Genomic DNA, 16747 nt, shown 5'->3' on the forward strand with positions numbered 1-16747 from the left:
CTTATCTCTGTCAGATGCGAGAGGCAGCTGTGTATGTTGGGGAAGCGGTTATTGATGCGGGTATCTTGGCTTCTAGGGTGTCGGCAACTGCGGTTGCAGCTTGGAGAACCCTTTGTCTAAATACCTGGAAGGTGGAAACCGTGTCCAAGAAGGCTCTGGAATCTTTGCCTTTTGTTGGGAAAGTACTGTTTGGGCCAGATTTGGATGACATAGTGGCTTCTCTGGCAACATCGAAATCTGTGTGGTTGCCATCTACGACTACCCCGAAGTTTAGGCAGTCAATTCGGTCCTTTCGCCCACAGAGTAGGGCGAAGGGGCAGTCTTCCTGTAAGCAGGGTAATTTCCGCAAGAAACCGCAGACCAAGAAATCTTGGTCAACCAGATGTCCAGCTTCTAACCCGGACGATAAGCCCACTGCCTGATGCGGTGGGCCTCCCCCTGGGGTGTCCCGGGGTTGGAGGCCGACTTCAACAGTTTTCTCAGGCCTGGCATCATACAACTACGGATGTCTTGGTTCGAGATGTGGTTTTCCAGGGTTACGGCCTCACGTTCCTGAGGCATCCCCATCAGAGGTCCTTTGGTACAACCCTTCTTTTAGACCCGGTCAGGGCCTTGGCCTTCCGGGAGGCTATTGGGACCCTTCTGTGGTCAGGAGTTATAATTCCCATCCCTGTGACGCAACAGAGAAGGGGTTATTATTCAAATTTGTTTTGATTCAAAAACCAAATGGGTCACATTCCCCATTCTGAATCTGAAGTCTCTCAACAAGTTCATCCATGTGCCCAGGTTCCGTATGGAAACCCTATGGTCTATTATGCTGGCGATGGAGCCTGGAGATTTCATGGTCTCCCTGGACATACAGGATGCGTATCTGTATGTTCCTATTGCGCGATCCCACCAAAGGTTTCAGAGGTTTGCTGTAGGTCGGCAGCATTACCAATTTCAGTCTCTGTCCACAGCCCCTCGGGTATTTACCAAGATAATGGCAGTCATGACAGCTCATCTCAGACGACATGAAGTCATGATACTGCCATATTTAGACCTCCTGATATTGGCACAATCTCAGGAGGTATTACAATGTTATCTCCAAATGACCTTGCCTACTTACAAGAGCACGGCTGGATAATCAATTGGAAAAAGTGCGGCACTACAATCTCGTGTGCACAGTCTACTCTGCAAGCAGAAAGTGTCAGTTCACTTGGCAATGCAGGTACTGGGCTCCATGGTATTCACCTTCGACATGATGGCTTATGCCCAGTTCCACTCCAGGTCCCTGCAACAATGGATTCTCTCATTGGGATGGTCAGTATCATCGGACAAAGACTCGCATGATCTGCATCTCGCCAGAGGTTCGGCTCTCCCTCGCATCGTGACTGCAGAAGACTAATTTATACACGGGTCGCTCGTTATGGGTCACAGATTGGGTACTCTTTACCACGGATGCAAGTCTGTTAGGATGGGGAGCGGTGACAAGTTGTCACACCTTTCAGGGAAGGTGGACGGCTCAGGAAGGTCTCCTGCCGATAAATATTTTGGAGCTTTGTGCAGTGCACAGAGCGCTCATTCTGGCGCAGGACCTCCTTCAGGGCAGACCTGTCCAGATTCAGTCCGACAACGCGACAGCAGTGGCCTATATCAACCATGAGGGAGGCATACGAAGTCCGGCTGCCATGAAGGAAGTGGCCAACATTTTGTTGTGGGCAGAATGCCATCTTCCAGCAATCTCGGCAATATTCATCCCAGGAGTCCTCAACTGGGAAGCGGATTTCCTAAGTCGTCAGGACATACGCGATAGAGAATGGGCTCTTCATCCGGAGGTCTTTCAACTCCTGGTGGACTGGTGGGGCTACCAGACGTAGGTCACAACAACAAGGTCCCCAGGTACGGGTTCAGAACAAGGGACCCCGCAGCCACCTTCGTGGATGCTCTGGCGGTAAGGTGGGATTTCAGATTGGCTTATCTGTTCCCTCCAATCTCCCTCTTCCCAAGGGTCGTCAGAAAGTTCAAGCAGGAAGGCGGCAGGATAATACTAATAGCTCCTGCTTGGCCCAGGAGACATTGGTTCACCGATTTCACATGTCTATCCATAGACCGTCCGCTTCCACTGCCTCTATGACCGGATTTGCTAGTACAGGGTGCCTGCCTATATATGGATTTATCTTGGCTGGCTTAGACTGCATGGTTCTTGAGGCTTCGGTCTTAAAGGCCAAAGGTTTCTCTACTTCTGTGATCCAGACGATGCTGAGGGCGAGGAAGACTGCTTCGGCCTGCATCTATCACAGGATTTGGCATTCATTTTTTTCATTGGTGTTTCTACAGAAAATATGACCCTAAGGTTTTCAGGATCTCCCGATTTATTGCTCTTCTTCAAGCTGGACTAGACTGAAGTCTTCTTCTGGCTACCTTAAGAGTTCAGGTTTCTGCATTGTAAGTTTGGTTCCAGCACAGAATTATGCCAGATGTTAGAACTTTTTTTCAGGGTGTTCTCAGTCTGCAACCTCCATTTATCCCTCCGGTGGCACCATGGGATTTATCCTTGGTTCTCAGGGCGCTACAGGCTCCCCCCTTTGAACACTGAGACACTGTAGACCTCAAATGGTTGACAGCGAAGACTCTTTCTCCTCGCCATCTCCTCCGCTTGCAGAGTTTCTGATTTGACAGCACTTTTATGCAGCTCCATATTTGCCTTTTTATCAGAATAGAGCTGTCCTCCGTACAGGTTGGGGGGTACCTTCCAAAAGTGGTATCACATTTTCATATAAATGAGGAATTTCTAGTCCCAGCCTTTTAGTCTTCTGGCCTTTCTGTAGGTGAAGCTTCACTGGATGTGGTCCGAGCTCTTCATATCTACGTGGATCGTAACAGCTCCATCAGAAAATCTGATGCATTTTTTTTTGTTATATAGCTTTCATAAGAGAGGCTGGCCAGCTAACAAGCAGACTGTGGTTCTGGCACAGTGGCTGCGTATGACTATTTCTCATGTGATTTCCCTGTTCCGAACACGGTGAAAGCACATTCTACTCCGTCTGTGGGACCGTCGTGGGCGTTTAGACATGGCGCCTCTGCAGAACAATTATGCAAGGCGGCGACTTTGTCTTCGGTCCACACTTTTATTAAATTCTATGCATTTAATACTTTTGTCTCCCAGGATGCTTCCTTTGGGCGACGGATTCTCCTTTCTGCTCAGGAGCATCCCCACCCTTAAGGGGAACTGCTTTAGGATGTCCCCAAGGTAGTTCCTGTGGACCCTATGGACCCTGAAGAAGAAAATAAGAGTTATGGTATAACACACCTCAGTTAACTCTTTTTTTTCGAGGTCCATAGGGCACCCACCCTGACTCACCTGGCCTCAGTTGGGATCTGTTCCTTTCTTTTTGTATCACTGATCCCTCTTTTGGTTTTTGAGAGTATTTCTTGTGTAGATTGTACTTCCTTCACCACTTTTCGTCTCTTGCCCGTTAGGCTTGTTTACAAACTGAATGCCTGTGGCTGGGGGCGGGGTATATAGGGAAGAGGCCATATGCATGCTGGGAGCTGTAAGCTGTTTGGTGCAATGGATCACTCCACATACATACCCCAAGGTAGTTCCTGTGGATCCTATGCACCTTGAAGAAAAAGCGTTAACTAAGGTATGTTCTACCATAACTCTTATTTTATACAGCTCCCAGATACAGGCCCCACTTGCTGGGACTACATTAATTTTTTTTAAACCGCTCCACAGATACTGTCCCAACTTGCAGGCTACACAGATACTGCCCCCAGTTGCTGGCACCACAGAATTTTCTTTTATACAGCTCTCAGACACTGTCCCCGCTTGCAGGCTCCCAGATACTGTCCCCACAGATTTTTTTTTTTCAGCTCCTACACAGAGAGAGTGGACTCTGGACTTCTCTCTTTAATGTGATCATATGGTAAAGCAAAGTCTCTAATCGATATATCGCTCCTGGATGAAAATTACATTTTAAAATCTTATTCAATTACTCATTGCATCATGGTCACCAATATGGAAAAAAAGAGAAATATCACATATAGTGAATTACCATTTTTTCAAGTTTAAAATTCTTGGTGACCATGATGCAATGAGGAGTAATTGAAGAAGATTTTAAACTTTAATTTTCATCTGGGAGCGATATATCGATTAGAGACTTTGTTTTACCATATGATCACTGTATAATCTGGAGAAAGCGCTTGGACTTTTCATTTGTGATTTGTTGATTCATGTACTTAAGAGGTGGTAAACTCTTTAATAATGGATATGGGTATTAGTTCTGCGCACTGAGCGGGTGTTAATGGCCAGCTGCTTGTAAACCTCAAGGTGTCCCCAAACCTTAAAATAACATATGGTAAAAATAGATAGGTACAGCACTTGGCCTAAGGTGATCGTATTTACGATCAAATGTCCCGATAGAATAGATAGATATATGTACCCCAGTGTGTTTTACACCAACATTGTGGTGATGTGAAGGAGTAATAATCGTAAGACTGCTAGGGTAATAAAAGTAATAATGGTAATGTTTACCTCAATCTTTGGCAGAAAATATATATCAAAAACACAACTAAATACAAATGGTAATAACCGTGAAGTTATTAAAATAAGCAATGTAATCGTTGCCTCAATGGGTAAATAAGATAGACTTTTTTTCTGCTGAACACTGAGAATGTTTATTTGGAGTATATAATGAAGTCAGGAAAAGTAACAAAGTGCGGCGTCCCGCTACTTTGTTTTTAGTATTGAGAGTCTGATCAAGCTTGTGCGCATACCGGTGTCGATGTATTGAACTCTGTTGTGCGGCGGGCAGAGTATGGAAGGTGGTGGGTAGACAGTACTCCGGATCCTGCCGCACTGTCTATAGGTCCGGCCTCCAGTGGTCAACCCGTCCGGGGTCTTCCACGGAGTGATGACTCTAGAAACAGCGGGCCGGGATCTCAGGGGTGGCAGACTCTGTTAGTGCTCCAGGGAGTCTGTTACCGAGTGCCCCGTCCCTTACAGAGGGTCAAAACCACTAGCACTTACCATATGCTCCGCTGCGCTCTACAACTGGATTCGTCGACTTCCTTCTTCTGGCGCCGCTGCTCTGTCTCTGCCGTGCTTCCGGGTAGGTCATGCTGCGTGAATCTGCTAGTCGGGAACGTAATCCTACATTTTTTTATCCATCAGCTGGCACCACCCAAATTGGATTAAATCAATACCGAGAAGTCAGTTCATCAGACTCAAAAGAAACTGTTACAAAAGAGAAGAGTTTGAATCACAAGGTAAAGAACTAACAGAACAACTTCTAGACAAACATTATAATACGATGACAATTGAACAAGCCTTTAAGCAAGTAGAAAGTACTGACAGGAACGATCTCTTGCAATACAAAAACAAAGGGGAAACAATCACCAACAACACAAACCTTTGTATTACTGAATACTCGAAACAATCCAAAGCCATACAGAATAGCCTAAAGAAACACTGGCCCATCCTATTATTTTCTGCCAGTATTTCATCCTCTATCAGAACTACCAAAAGTGGTCTTCAGGAAAGCCCCAGACCTTAGAAAGAAGTTTGTTCATAGCCACATTCCCTCCAAACAGGTGAAACAAACAACCATCACAAAATCTGCACCTACAAATGGCTTTTATTATTGCGGCACATGCATAGTATGCACTAACAACAACAAATGGACCACCAAACCGACGACTCACTTTAAGTCAAATTACACAAACACCCAATATGAAATCAAAACTATGATCACATGCAACAGCAAGAGGGTAATATACCTCTTGGAATGCGATTGTCAAAAACAGTATGTAGGAATGACGATTAGACCCCTCAAAATACGTATTCAGGAACATATACGCAACATCAAGAAGGGCCTTGAGGATCATAATCTATCGAAACACTTCAGAGACCATCATGAGAGTGACCCAAAATCATTGAAATTTGTAGGCATCCAGGAAGTGAAAAACAATTGGAGAGGGGGCATTTTCACTAATCTTATCAAAAACGAATTAAAGTGGATGTATGAATTAAAAACATTTCCACCACGAGTTCTGAACAAGGACAATGAAGTTAAATCAATTTTAGGAAAACAATGATTTAACATTAAACTACCATTTACCTTACCACTTACAAACCAGGACTTACCATTCGCCTAACCGTAAGAAGGCCAACCCATTGCATACAATACAATGGGGAGAGACACAACCTGGGCTATACATACAGAATACCAGAATATACCTGTAGCCATGCATAATAGACAGGTTATCCGGCTTTATAGCATCTCAAAGTATAGCAGACTAAACATGTCCCGGACATCTGTCTTAAACACTGTGAATGCACACACATGGAGAAATATCAAACATATAACTACCGCGCATTGCACACCCCCATAAAAATCTATAAGAGTAGTCACTTTGTAATTGCATGTATCCCGCTACAAGCAGCAACTATGCAAATCTAACACTAGCTGCCATCTACCAAACTTAAACAAAGCAGGATTGACAGCCTCGATTACCAATCACAAGGCAGCAACCACTCACCAATTAAACACTGCACTTATCCAGCTGCAGGGCTTTAGACCATCCCCCTTCTACCTATAAGAAGGTGAGAGACCAGCCACAGGCATCACAATTACCTCCTAGAAGAAGGCCAAGAAGGCTGAAATGCGTTGGGTCACCACATACCCAGTATCCTTGAATAGTATCCAATAGAACCCACAGAAGGTTTTAGGATTACGTTCCCGACTAGCAGATTCACGTAGCACGACCTGCCCGGAAGCACGGCAGAGACAGAGCAGCGGCGCCAGAAGAAGGAAGACGAATCCAGGTGTAGAGCGCAACGGAGCATATGGTAAGTGCTAGTGGTTTTGACCCTCTGTAAGGGAGGGGGCACTCGGTAACAGATCCCTGGAGCACTAACAGAGTCTACCACCCCTGAGATCACGGCCCGCTGTTTCTAGAGTCATCACTCCGTGGAAGACCTCGGACGGGTTGACCAATGGAGGCCGGACCTATAGACAGTGCGGTATGATCCGGAGTACTGTCTATCCACCACCTTTCATACTTTGCCCGCCGCAACAAGTTCAATATATCGATACCGGTATGCGCACAAGCTTGATCAGACTCTCAATACTACAAACAAAGTAGCGGGACTCCGCACTTTACTTTTCTTGACTTTAATTATATACTACAAATAGACTTTTTTTTTCTGCTGAACACTGGGAACGTTTATCTTATTTACCCATTGAGGCAACGATTGATTACATTGCTTATTTTAATAACTTCACGGTTATTACCATTTGTATTTAGTTGTGTTTTTGATATATATTTTCTGTCAAAGATTGAAGTAAACATTACCATTATTACTTTTATTACCCTAGCAGTCTTACGATTATTACTCCTTCACATCACCACAATATTGGTGTAAAACACACTGGGGTACATAGAAATAGATAGGTATATCGAGACATTTGATCGTAAATCCAATCACCTTAGGCCAATCGCTGTATCTATCTATTTTTACCAAACTCTTTAATAAGTCTGGTAGGCTGCATTCGTATTGGAGCGCAGTGTTTTCTTTTTATCATTTTTCACTCTTTTTTTTTTTTTAATGTGTTCAGGCGTCTGCTCCCGTCTAAACAATGTGCCCGTGCTTTTTATACATGGGGAGGGACCTCTGCCCTCCATCCTGACACCACCCTGTACTGTGGACAACTGGCACATCCCCCCCCCCAATACCGTGTCCCCTGCCTGACACTTCCCCCGCCCCAATGCCGCGACCCCTGCACGGCATCCCTCCCACCTCAATGCGCAGCGTCCTGTCGCCCTGAACCCTCACTGTGTCCTCTTTGCCGGCGAACACTGAGCCTCCGATGTGAAGTACATGTAACGTAGGCGCAGCTCGGCGTCACATCCAGCATCCGGGTCCGTTGCAACAAGGACACATTGAGTGTGACCGAGCGACGGTACTCTGCGCATTGCGGCGGGGGGAGTGCCAGGCGGTAGCTGTTTCTTACCGGGCGTTGCGCCCTCAACAATCAGCCTGGGGAGAACATATATAATATGAGTGAGAGATACACATTTTAACACCTCCTTTTTGTTTCAGTGTAAAGCGGATCAGAAAATGATAACAAGGACACTTGTGGATATTCTCAAGTTCCAAATGTGTGCTCAGGAAGGTGGGTTGCTATAATGAATATAATAATAAAAATTGTGTTTTGCCTAAATGTGGGATAGAACATGATGCATTTGCATTTGTTTCTCCCCTTAGAGCAGGGGTTCCCAAACTCTGTCCTCGAGGCACCCTAACAGTCCAGGTTTTAAGGAGGATATCCATGTGTATAGGTGGTGTAATCAAACTGACTAAGGTACTAATTAAGTCACCTGAGCCTAAGTATGGATATCCTGAAAACCTGGACTGTTAAGGTTCCTTGAGGACCGAGATTGGGAACCACTGCCTTAGAGTATAAATACCCCTTTCAAAAGAGTTGGCTTTGTTTATAAGTGGCAATACCAAAGTAGGTTTCATTGACAATTTCCCCTTCTTTTTTGCTAGGTTTTCAATAATTAGGTTACTTTTTTTTTTAGAGGTATATGTTGTCATTCCATATATTGAGCTATACTGTATATTCATGCTGTATTGTATATTTTGTAAGAAACATGACTTAACAGATATTCCACTGCCAGACTAGTTTATCACAGGTCAGATGGTTAAACCCAGCAAATATCCTTTACTTAGTAGACTGCATATTGGTTCCATTCGCAAAATTCATAGTGTAAGTGACATATCTTCCTTTTGTTTTTTAATCCAAACTATATTTATTGAAAAATAAGTTATACGTAATCAAAAGTCAATACATACAGTAAAAGTCAAAACCTACAATACATGGGATCAAAAGCAATTATCTGCTGATAGAAATGAACGAGAATGTATCCTAGGAAAATTATACCTCTTGCTGTAAAACAATATATAATATCTAAAACATATAGTATATTTACTAAGGAGAATGTAATATATAATAATGAAAATAAAGTTACATAGTAGTACAAAAAGGGAGGAGAGGAGGAATAGGGAATATATGAGGGGGGGGAGAATTTGGAGGTAGGTGGGAGGAGAAATTGCAGCATGGTCATCTCAAAGAGGCTGGAACTGTAGATTATGAATTAGTCTCTAATTACCGTATTAAATAAGTTGAGGAGGTGGAACAGGGGTTGTGATTGAACCCACATGGGTGGTGTACATGGCAGATTCTTTAAATGCCAACCAAGTGGCGGTATAGTCGGAAGGTTTGCCTATCACAAAGATGATGTCTTCCACGTCCATGTAAAAGCAATCTTCTTAAACCAATCCCTAATGGAGGGAACGAAAGTTGATTTCCTTAAAACCGGTATATCAGATCTTGCCGCGTTGCTGAGGTGTCTTAACAAAGTTTTTTTATATGAAGCCGAGGGGATTGACGTGATGTTTAATAGCCAAAACTCAGGAACTTTAAGACCCCCCCCTAAAATTGCTTCGAAACATTTGTCCAAAAAGAAGAAAGGGAGGAGCAGTCCCATCAAATAAAGAGACTTCCATGGGAAGCCTTATGGTGCATACACACGGTCAGATTTTTCCTTCAGATATGAACGATAACGATTTAAAAATCGTTCAGTCGTTCATATCTGAAGGAAAATCTGACATATCTGACATGCCTGGACGATCAACGATGCGCGTTCCCGTTTGTCAGATAACGATATCTGACATCTGATGGGTTTGCAGTCAGACTTGGACGATTCCATTCATTTTAATGCAGTCAAAAATCGTTCAAATCGTTCAGTCGTTCAGTCGTTCATCTGACAAATCTGACCGTGTGTACGCTCCATTACATCTCCATCTCGAAACCACAGAGTGAATTTTGTTTAGCAGAACAGGATGTTTATACAAGCGGGAAATTACTTTGTAGAGAGTCTCAAAGGTAGAAATGCATAAAGAACTAGCGTGAGTATTTTGGGAAATATTTTCCCAGTCGAAATCATGGATCCTACCTTGAAGTTCTTTTTCCACGCTATTGTAAATGGAGGGGGTGAATTTAAAAAGATTTTTTTTAAATTAAGAGTATATAATGTGGTGATGTTATGAAAAGGCGTCTCGGGTGAGGTGCATAAGGATTCAAAAAGGTTGAGATCCCTAGAAAAGTCATCTAGTTTGAAAGAGGTAGTGGTAAAATGTCGGACTTGGAGGTATTTCCAGATCTCAGACTGGGGCAGCTTCCTGGATGATTGTATCTCTGTGAATGAGCGAGCTCCAGATGGATCAATCAACTGACCTAAACGGAAAATTCAGGACTGCAGACCACTGTTTAAAGGGGGCCTCTTGCAGCCCAGGGGTGAATGCACTCTTAACATAAAAAGGATGTGAGGGGGGAAATGAAAGAAGAAATGTGAGAAGGCAATCTAAATTTCTTCCAGCAACGAAGGTTAGGGGTGATAGTTGGGTGTCTACCCTAGAGCCAAGGAGTTATTTCTATTGCGCATTCAAAGTAGTTTTTTTCCATCGCAATCCACTGTTTGGAGTCCTTCACCTAGGTCCATTCTAGGATTCGATTTAACAATATAGCATGATAGTAGAAACATAGAATTTGACGGCAGATTAGAACCACTTGGCCCATCTAGTCTGCCCTTAGTAGCTAGTTATGTGAGGAAGTTGCATACCACCATTATGTTTGCGGCGGAACAAAATATCATGTTTAAAGCGAGGTGTTGTACGACCCCAAACAAAGTGACGAATGAGGAGTTGAACCGCCTGAAATCATGCAGGGGAATAATAATTGGAATGGTTTACATTAGATACAGAATTTTGGGTAGAGAGTTCATTTTTACCACATTCATCTGCAAATCCAGGGTAAGTGTTTGGATCGCCACTTATTATAGTCTGAACATATGGTCTGTAGTAGAGGGGTAAAATTTGCTGAAAATAATTGAGACAAATCTCTGGTCAGTTGCACTCCAAAATATTTAAGTCTGGTATTTTGCCAGGAAAAGGAAAAGGCCTTTTTCAGGCCATCAACTACGGAATGAGGAGCAGTCAGGTTCATGACGACGGATTTGGAAAAATTTATTTGAAAGGGTGCTAAACCTCTGGAACTCCAAAACTAGGTTGGAAAATGACACAACTGGATTTGTGACCAGGGCTAACAAATCATCCACAAATAGAGCAAGTTTATGTTCCTGGCTACCTATGCTGATACCAGAAATATTCGTATTGAGACGAATTGCCCTCACCAGAGCTTCTATATAAAGCACAAACAGGAGAGGAGAAAGTAGGCAACCTTTGTCTCGTGCCGTTTGTTATATTGAATGCTTCAGGAAGAGTGCTGCTTATTCTAGCAGAGGGAGCATCATATAAAGCAAGTATTCTATGGAGACATGTTGACCCCAACCCCAGATGTCTCAGAAGGCCCATCATAAAGTCCTAGTCAACCCTGTCGAAATCCTTCTCTGCGTCGGTAGATAAAATTGAATGTGAGAGAGGCAAAATGAATCAAGTTGATCACTTTCGTAGTGTTGTCCCTGGCGTCGCGGCCAAGGACAAAGCCAACTTGGTCTCCATGGATCAGGTTTGGTAAAAAATTTTAAACGGTTGGCCAGAAGTTTGGGAAAAGAGTTTCAGGTCAATATTTAGGAGCGAGATTGGCCTGTAACAGACATAGGGTGGGGTCCTTAACCTCCTTGGGAAGGACAGTGTTGTGCGCTTCCAAAGTTTGCTTAGATAAATGGCTCTCACCTGAAATAGTTAAAGGTAAAGGCACGAGTTAGGAGGGGGGCCAGTTTGTTTTTAAACGCTTTGTAGTTTGCTATGGAAAAGCCATCAGGGCCCGGGCTCTTCCCAGCAGGAGATGACGAAATCACTCAGTCAACTTCCTGTAAAAGAAAGGGTTGATCTAGAGAGTGTCCACATCCTCTAGCGATAATGTTGGAAAGCTTTTGGGCTGAAGGTAATGTGAAATCGCTTCCATGTGTGCGGGAATATTTTCTCTGTCCCTTAAGCCAGAAAGGTTAGAGAGTTTGGTGTAACATGCTCTAAATGAGTTTGCAATCTGTTCAGTCTCATTAGCAGTCGAACCCTGCTAGTCTTTTGAACCTGAATAAATGTAACACTGCATTGTTCCCGTTGTGCTGTTGCTAGCAGCCTACCCAGCTTATTCCCCCACTGATAATAAAGGCTGTGACATTTGCAAAATGACAGTATAATATCAACAGAAAGTCTGTGAAAAGCAGCCCGGGCTTCCTCAAGTTCAGTATAATAGGGGGGAGAGAGAGAAGCTTTATGGGAGACTTCTAAAGATTTTATCTTGGCAAGAAGGACGTCTCTTTGTTGGGTTTTTGTTTATTTCATGTAGGTGAAGATGGCAATGGCTTAAAAATAGTCTATTCTTGAGTAAGTCAGATGGGGGCGAGAGAAGAATGTAATGTCTAGCTCAAGGTGAGATAAACGCCAGTTATCGACCAACTGATAATGACTTATTGTAGGGTTCATCTCATTCGTCTGTACTCCTTGCCAGGTCTGTGGGATGCCCTATTGGAACTATCACAAAGCGGATCAAGGGGACAGTTTAGATCACCCCCCACCACTACAATCCCTTCTAGTTGTGTGTCAACTTTGTCAAAAATAGAGGAGATGAAAGCTGGCTGTTCTAAATTGGGTGTGTAGAGATTGAAAAATGAAACACGTTGATTATATATTTTACACTTAACCAAAATACCCCTACCTTCTAACAGTCTGTGTGTGGACACATCTGTGATTGGGAGGTGACCTGCAAATAAGATGGCTACACCTAATGTTTTGGCAGCAGAATTATTACTGAAAAAGGCATGGGGGTAATAGTAATTCCTCAGTGGAGGGGCATGGCTCTGTTTAAAGTACGTTTCTTGAACTAAAGCTACGTCAATGACCTAAGCATTTTAGATTTTTTTTCCGGGATGTTTAACCCCTTAGCATTGATTGTAACAATTCTTATAGCAGTTTTCCAAATAGACATACATTTCTGGGAAGGAGACTGCATTAGAACAAATCCAAATAAATGAGCCTAAAGCCACTTGACAGCAATAAACTCCAAATATGAATGGGAAGGGCGGAGGAAATAGCTGGGAGAAAGGGAGGGAAAGAGGGACATAGGAGTAGAAAATAACAATCACAAAAAATTTGAAAAAACTGTGAGCTGCATCTGGACGAGGGGGAACCTCTCCATGTCCAGGGTATCGGGAGAGAAGCACAGGGGGTGTCAGGGGGACAGTAACAGCAACAACCCATAGAAAAGTACAAAAAATTAGTTATAATGAGACTAATCTAAAAATTGCCAATCCTTGTTAATTTAACCAATGAGAAGGAGTATTGCTAACTAATTTACTTAGCATAGGTTTTAGCCTTGGTTCTAGTAGGAATAGGAAAACAGGAACTATCTCAGCAAAACTGAAGTGGTACAAGAAATTTCAAGTCACATCTATTCCTCAGAATAGCCTATTCTGGGTGTGGTAATGGAGGCAGCAGATAACATCGCGAGGTCTATCTGAGGGTAAGCCTCTGGGGCGAAGGGCACGATGGGCTCCATCGAACAATATTTCACTATTCGGGTCAAGGCCAAGGATCTCTCCAAAAATCCTTGGGTGAACATCTGTAAAGCTGGTTTGGGAGATGTTTTCAGGGAGACCCCGAACTCTAATATTGTTGCGATGACTGCGGTTGTCTAAGTCATCCATGCAAGACTTTAGGGAGTGGATCTCAGATTGTTGACTGGTCAGTATGTCTCTTAAGTTGAAGGAAAGTATCTGCAGATGCCTCCTTATGGGTCTCTAAACTATCAATACGGTTCGCAAAACCTGCCATATCAGATTGAATAGAGGCCACTTCCTTACAGATTGTTGCTTGAAGTTTGTTTTCCAGTGTGTGAAAGTCTTCCTTCGTAGGGAGCAACTTAACGTGGGGAAGGGCGTGTAGGAGGGATCTCCTCTGGTGACGATCTATATGAGGAAAAGGAACATGCAGGGGAAGCTAGTGATGTAGTTTCTCCTGTAGAACCTACTCCCGAGATTTTTTTAAAAATGGTGCATATCAGAGTGAGAGCTACCATCAGACCTTCCAACCATATCCGACTTAGATCAATGTTTCTTAGCTTTCCCCATGTTGGCACGTGTAGAATAAGTGTGTATCCGAAATGCGATCCGTAAGACGACTCCTGGGTTCTGCATTAATAGTGAAAGTGGGTAATCACTGGACACTGTCCCCCTTGAAAAACTAGGCAGCCATCATTAGCACAGTCAAATCATAGCAAGACAGACTGTGAAGTCATATTATCCTAGCAGGAGGACGAAATACACAGGCAGCATCTTACATCTTTGTTATGGTACGTATGAAATGGTAGGTGACAATCGGCAAATAAAATGAAGATATCACAGAGTCCTTTGAAAAGAGCAAGAGCTGTATGATGCTTTAAAGTAACAGGTAAATGAACACGATGGTAGATTGCTTGGGACCTCTAGTGGTGACTCACAAGGATAGTAATAACAGGACACTCAGATGAAAGCCACTGGTAATAAGTTTCATATATTTATCGGGTTTAACTTTCTGGGGCACTTATGTAGAACCAGATGTCAGAAAAAACACTTGGTTAGGAGATTCTTTAAATAAATCTTCAATTAAAGTAATAAACTAGTCCGGCAGCTTGAGTATCAGTCCAGCCCTTGAAAATGATTTATACTACAGGGGAGATAAACTTTACCGGAGCAGAGGGCACTGCGAACATCTTAAAAGTGAGCAATGCAGGAAATATAGGAGCCTCTGAAAAGCACCACAGGATCCATGCAGCCTGTCCTAGGAGAGTGAGCAGGGTTCAGCAAGAGAGATCTAGGGACTTCAGCGCAGCTCCAACGGGGCCTGAATTTGTGCGGTCACCACAGGGCCACTAATCGGGAGAGACCTGTACGCCGCAATGGGACCCACCTGCCTGGCGTCCAGATCAGAGACCTCACCGGTGACAGTGGGTGGACATAGCAGGAAGGGAGAAAGCAGCCTTTAAGCCTAAGCGCAGGGCGTCCCATGGAGATTGCCAGGGGACAGTGTAGGTGCTGCAGGAAGGGGTGAGACGGCAGCACTGACTTGCAATTGTGGTTGAAATGGATGGGTGGCGGTGTCAGGATCTCCGGGGTTCGGGCACAGGTAGGAGGAAGCTGCTCACCTACCGGCAGATGCTGGGCAGGGCTGAGAAAGACCACTTTTTATTATTATTATTATTATTATAATTTATTTATATGGCGCCACAATTGTTCCGCAGCGCCTTACAAAGTACATAGACAGAAAAGTAACCATTGACTTACAATACAATACAATACAGGACATGGATAAACATTGCTATATTAGCAACCTTAACGCCAGTATAAGCAGCCAAGTGTTAGTTGCCCTAGTGGGGAGTAAGAGATAAATTAAATTACAGTAGGGAGAAGCACAAGAGGGTAGAGGGCCCTGCTCGAAAGAGCTTACATTCTTTAAGGGAGGGGAAGACAAACAGGAGCGACATAGAATAGATATGTATCGCGTCTAGAAGGCTGGCTCCACCGGTGTGGTAGACCCAAATTCGAGCATCGGTCAGACAGGTGGTACAACGGCCCGAGAGAGGTTGCAGGAATGTCCAGTAGTGATATAGTAGCTGGGGGAATGGTACTGCCCCAAAATGTCCAGCTCGGGGATGTTTTAAAGAGTTTATAAACGCCACTGAAGCTGGAGCTCCACAAAAGCACATCTTACTGAGATGGCTGCAAAGCCACGCCCCCCGTGACATATCTACTTTTTAATATGAATTTGACATATGAGAAGGTATGTAAAACACTCATGCTGTCTCTAGCTCATGTCAAGTTTAGACCAAGTAGTTGCATTCTGCTGACTTGCCAGAAATACAAAAAAAAAAAAATATAAGCAGAACTAGGCACTCCACTGATAATAATAACCAATAGAAAAATATCATATGTGGACATCATAAAATGCCCATAATAATAAAATGGTCATTCATGAGGACTCTTGAATGCTTGAAAAACAAAAAAACTAAATGTCTTAACACCTCACGTTTTAGACACATTATGTCAGTCAAAAATGTCTAGTATATAAAACTATAGAGGTCCCCCTGTGGAAAACCTATACTGTATATGTGGCTGACTGGGATTTCCAGATCGATAACTTTTTTTTATTGTGTTAGGAACCCTTTTTGTTTTATTTTTTTTGTGTGTGCTAGTTTTATGGTATATAATAGGCTTACTAATACCCCTTTCACATCGCAATAATAACCCGGTATTTTGCCGGGTCGACCCGGGTTTAGGTGCAGAACAGGCAAACAGAAAAATTGCTGGGTTCGGCGACTCTGCATTTCAGCCCTGCAATCAACCAGAGTTGACCTCGGGAACAAACCGGGTTGATGTGCAGTGTGAAAGGGTCCAACCTGGGTTATTCAACCCGGGACTGAGCAAACACCACTGATTGGATGTTCCTGGGTCTCACTTGATGATGTCAGCAGCCAAACACACAGGCAGCACACTGCAGACAACAGCAGAGGCAGCATTCTGGCTGCCTGGATGGGTTTAATACCACTACTGTGATTACAGTGATGGCTAATTGGAGTGATGAAGAAGTGAACTGTACACTATGCTGTCAGAAACTGCATCATGCTCTCACTGGCTGAATCAAACAGCAGTAAAGCACAAAAACTCATGAACTCAGGGCTACACAGTGGTAATCCATTAG

At 43.6% G+C, this 16747-nt stretch overlaps 1 protein-coding gene across 1 annotated transcript in view; it reads left to right on the forward strand.

Annotated features, from left to right (window-relative positions):
• The window catches only part of KNTC1 (kinetochore associated 1), a 295100-nt gene that overhangs the window by 154750 nt on the left and 123603 nt on the right, over nt 1-16747 (forward strand). The window contains exon 32 of the mRNA XM_088449172.1: nt 8090-8162. Coding sequence (XP_088305298.1) covers nt 8090-8162 — 73 coding nt within the window. The remainder of the gene's footprint in view (nt 1-8089; nt 8163-16747) is intronic.

Source organism: Taudactylus pleione, unplaced genomic scaffold (genome assembly GCF_031769625.1).
Source record: "Taudactylus pleione unplaced genomic scaffold, aTauple2 ptg000479l, whole genome shotgun sequence".
In the NCBI taxonomy this organism is placed as follows: domain Eukaryota; kingdom Metazoa; phylum Chordata; class Amphibia; order Anura; family Myobatrachidae; genus Taudactylus; species Taudactylus pleione.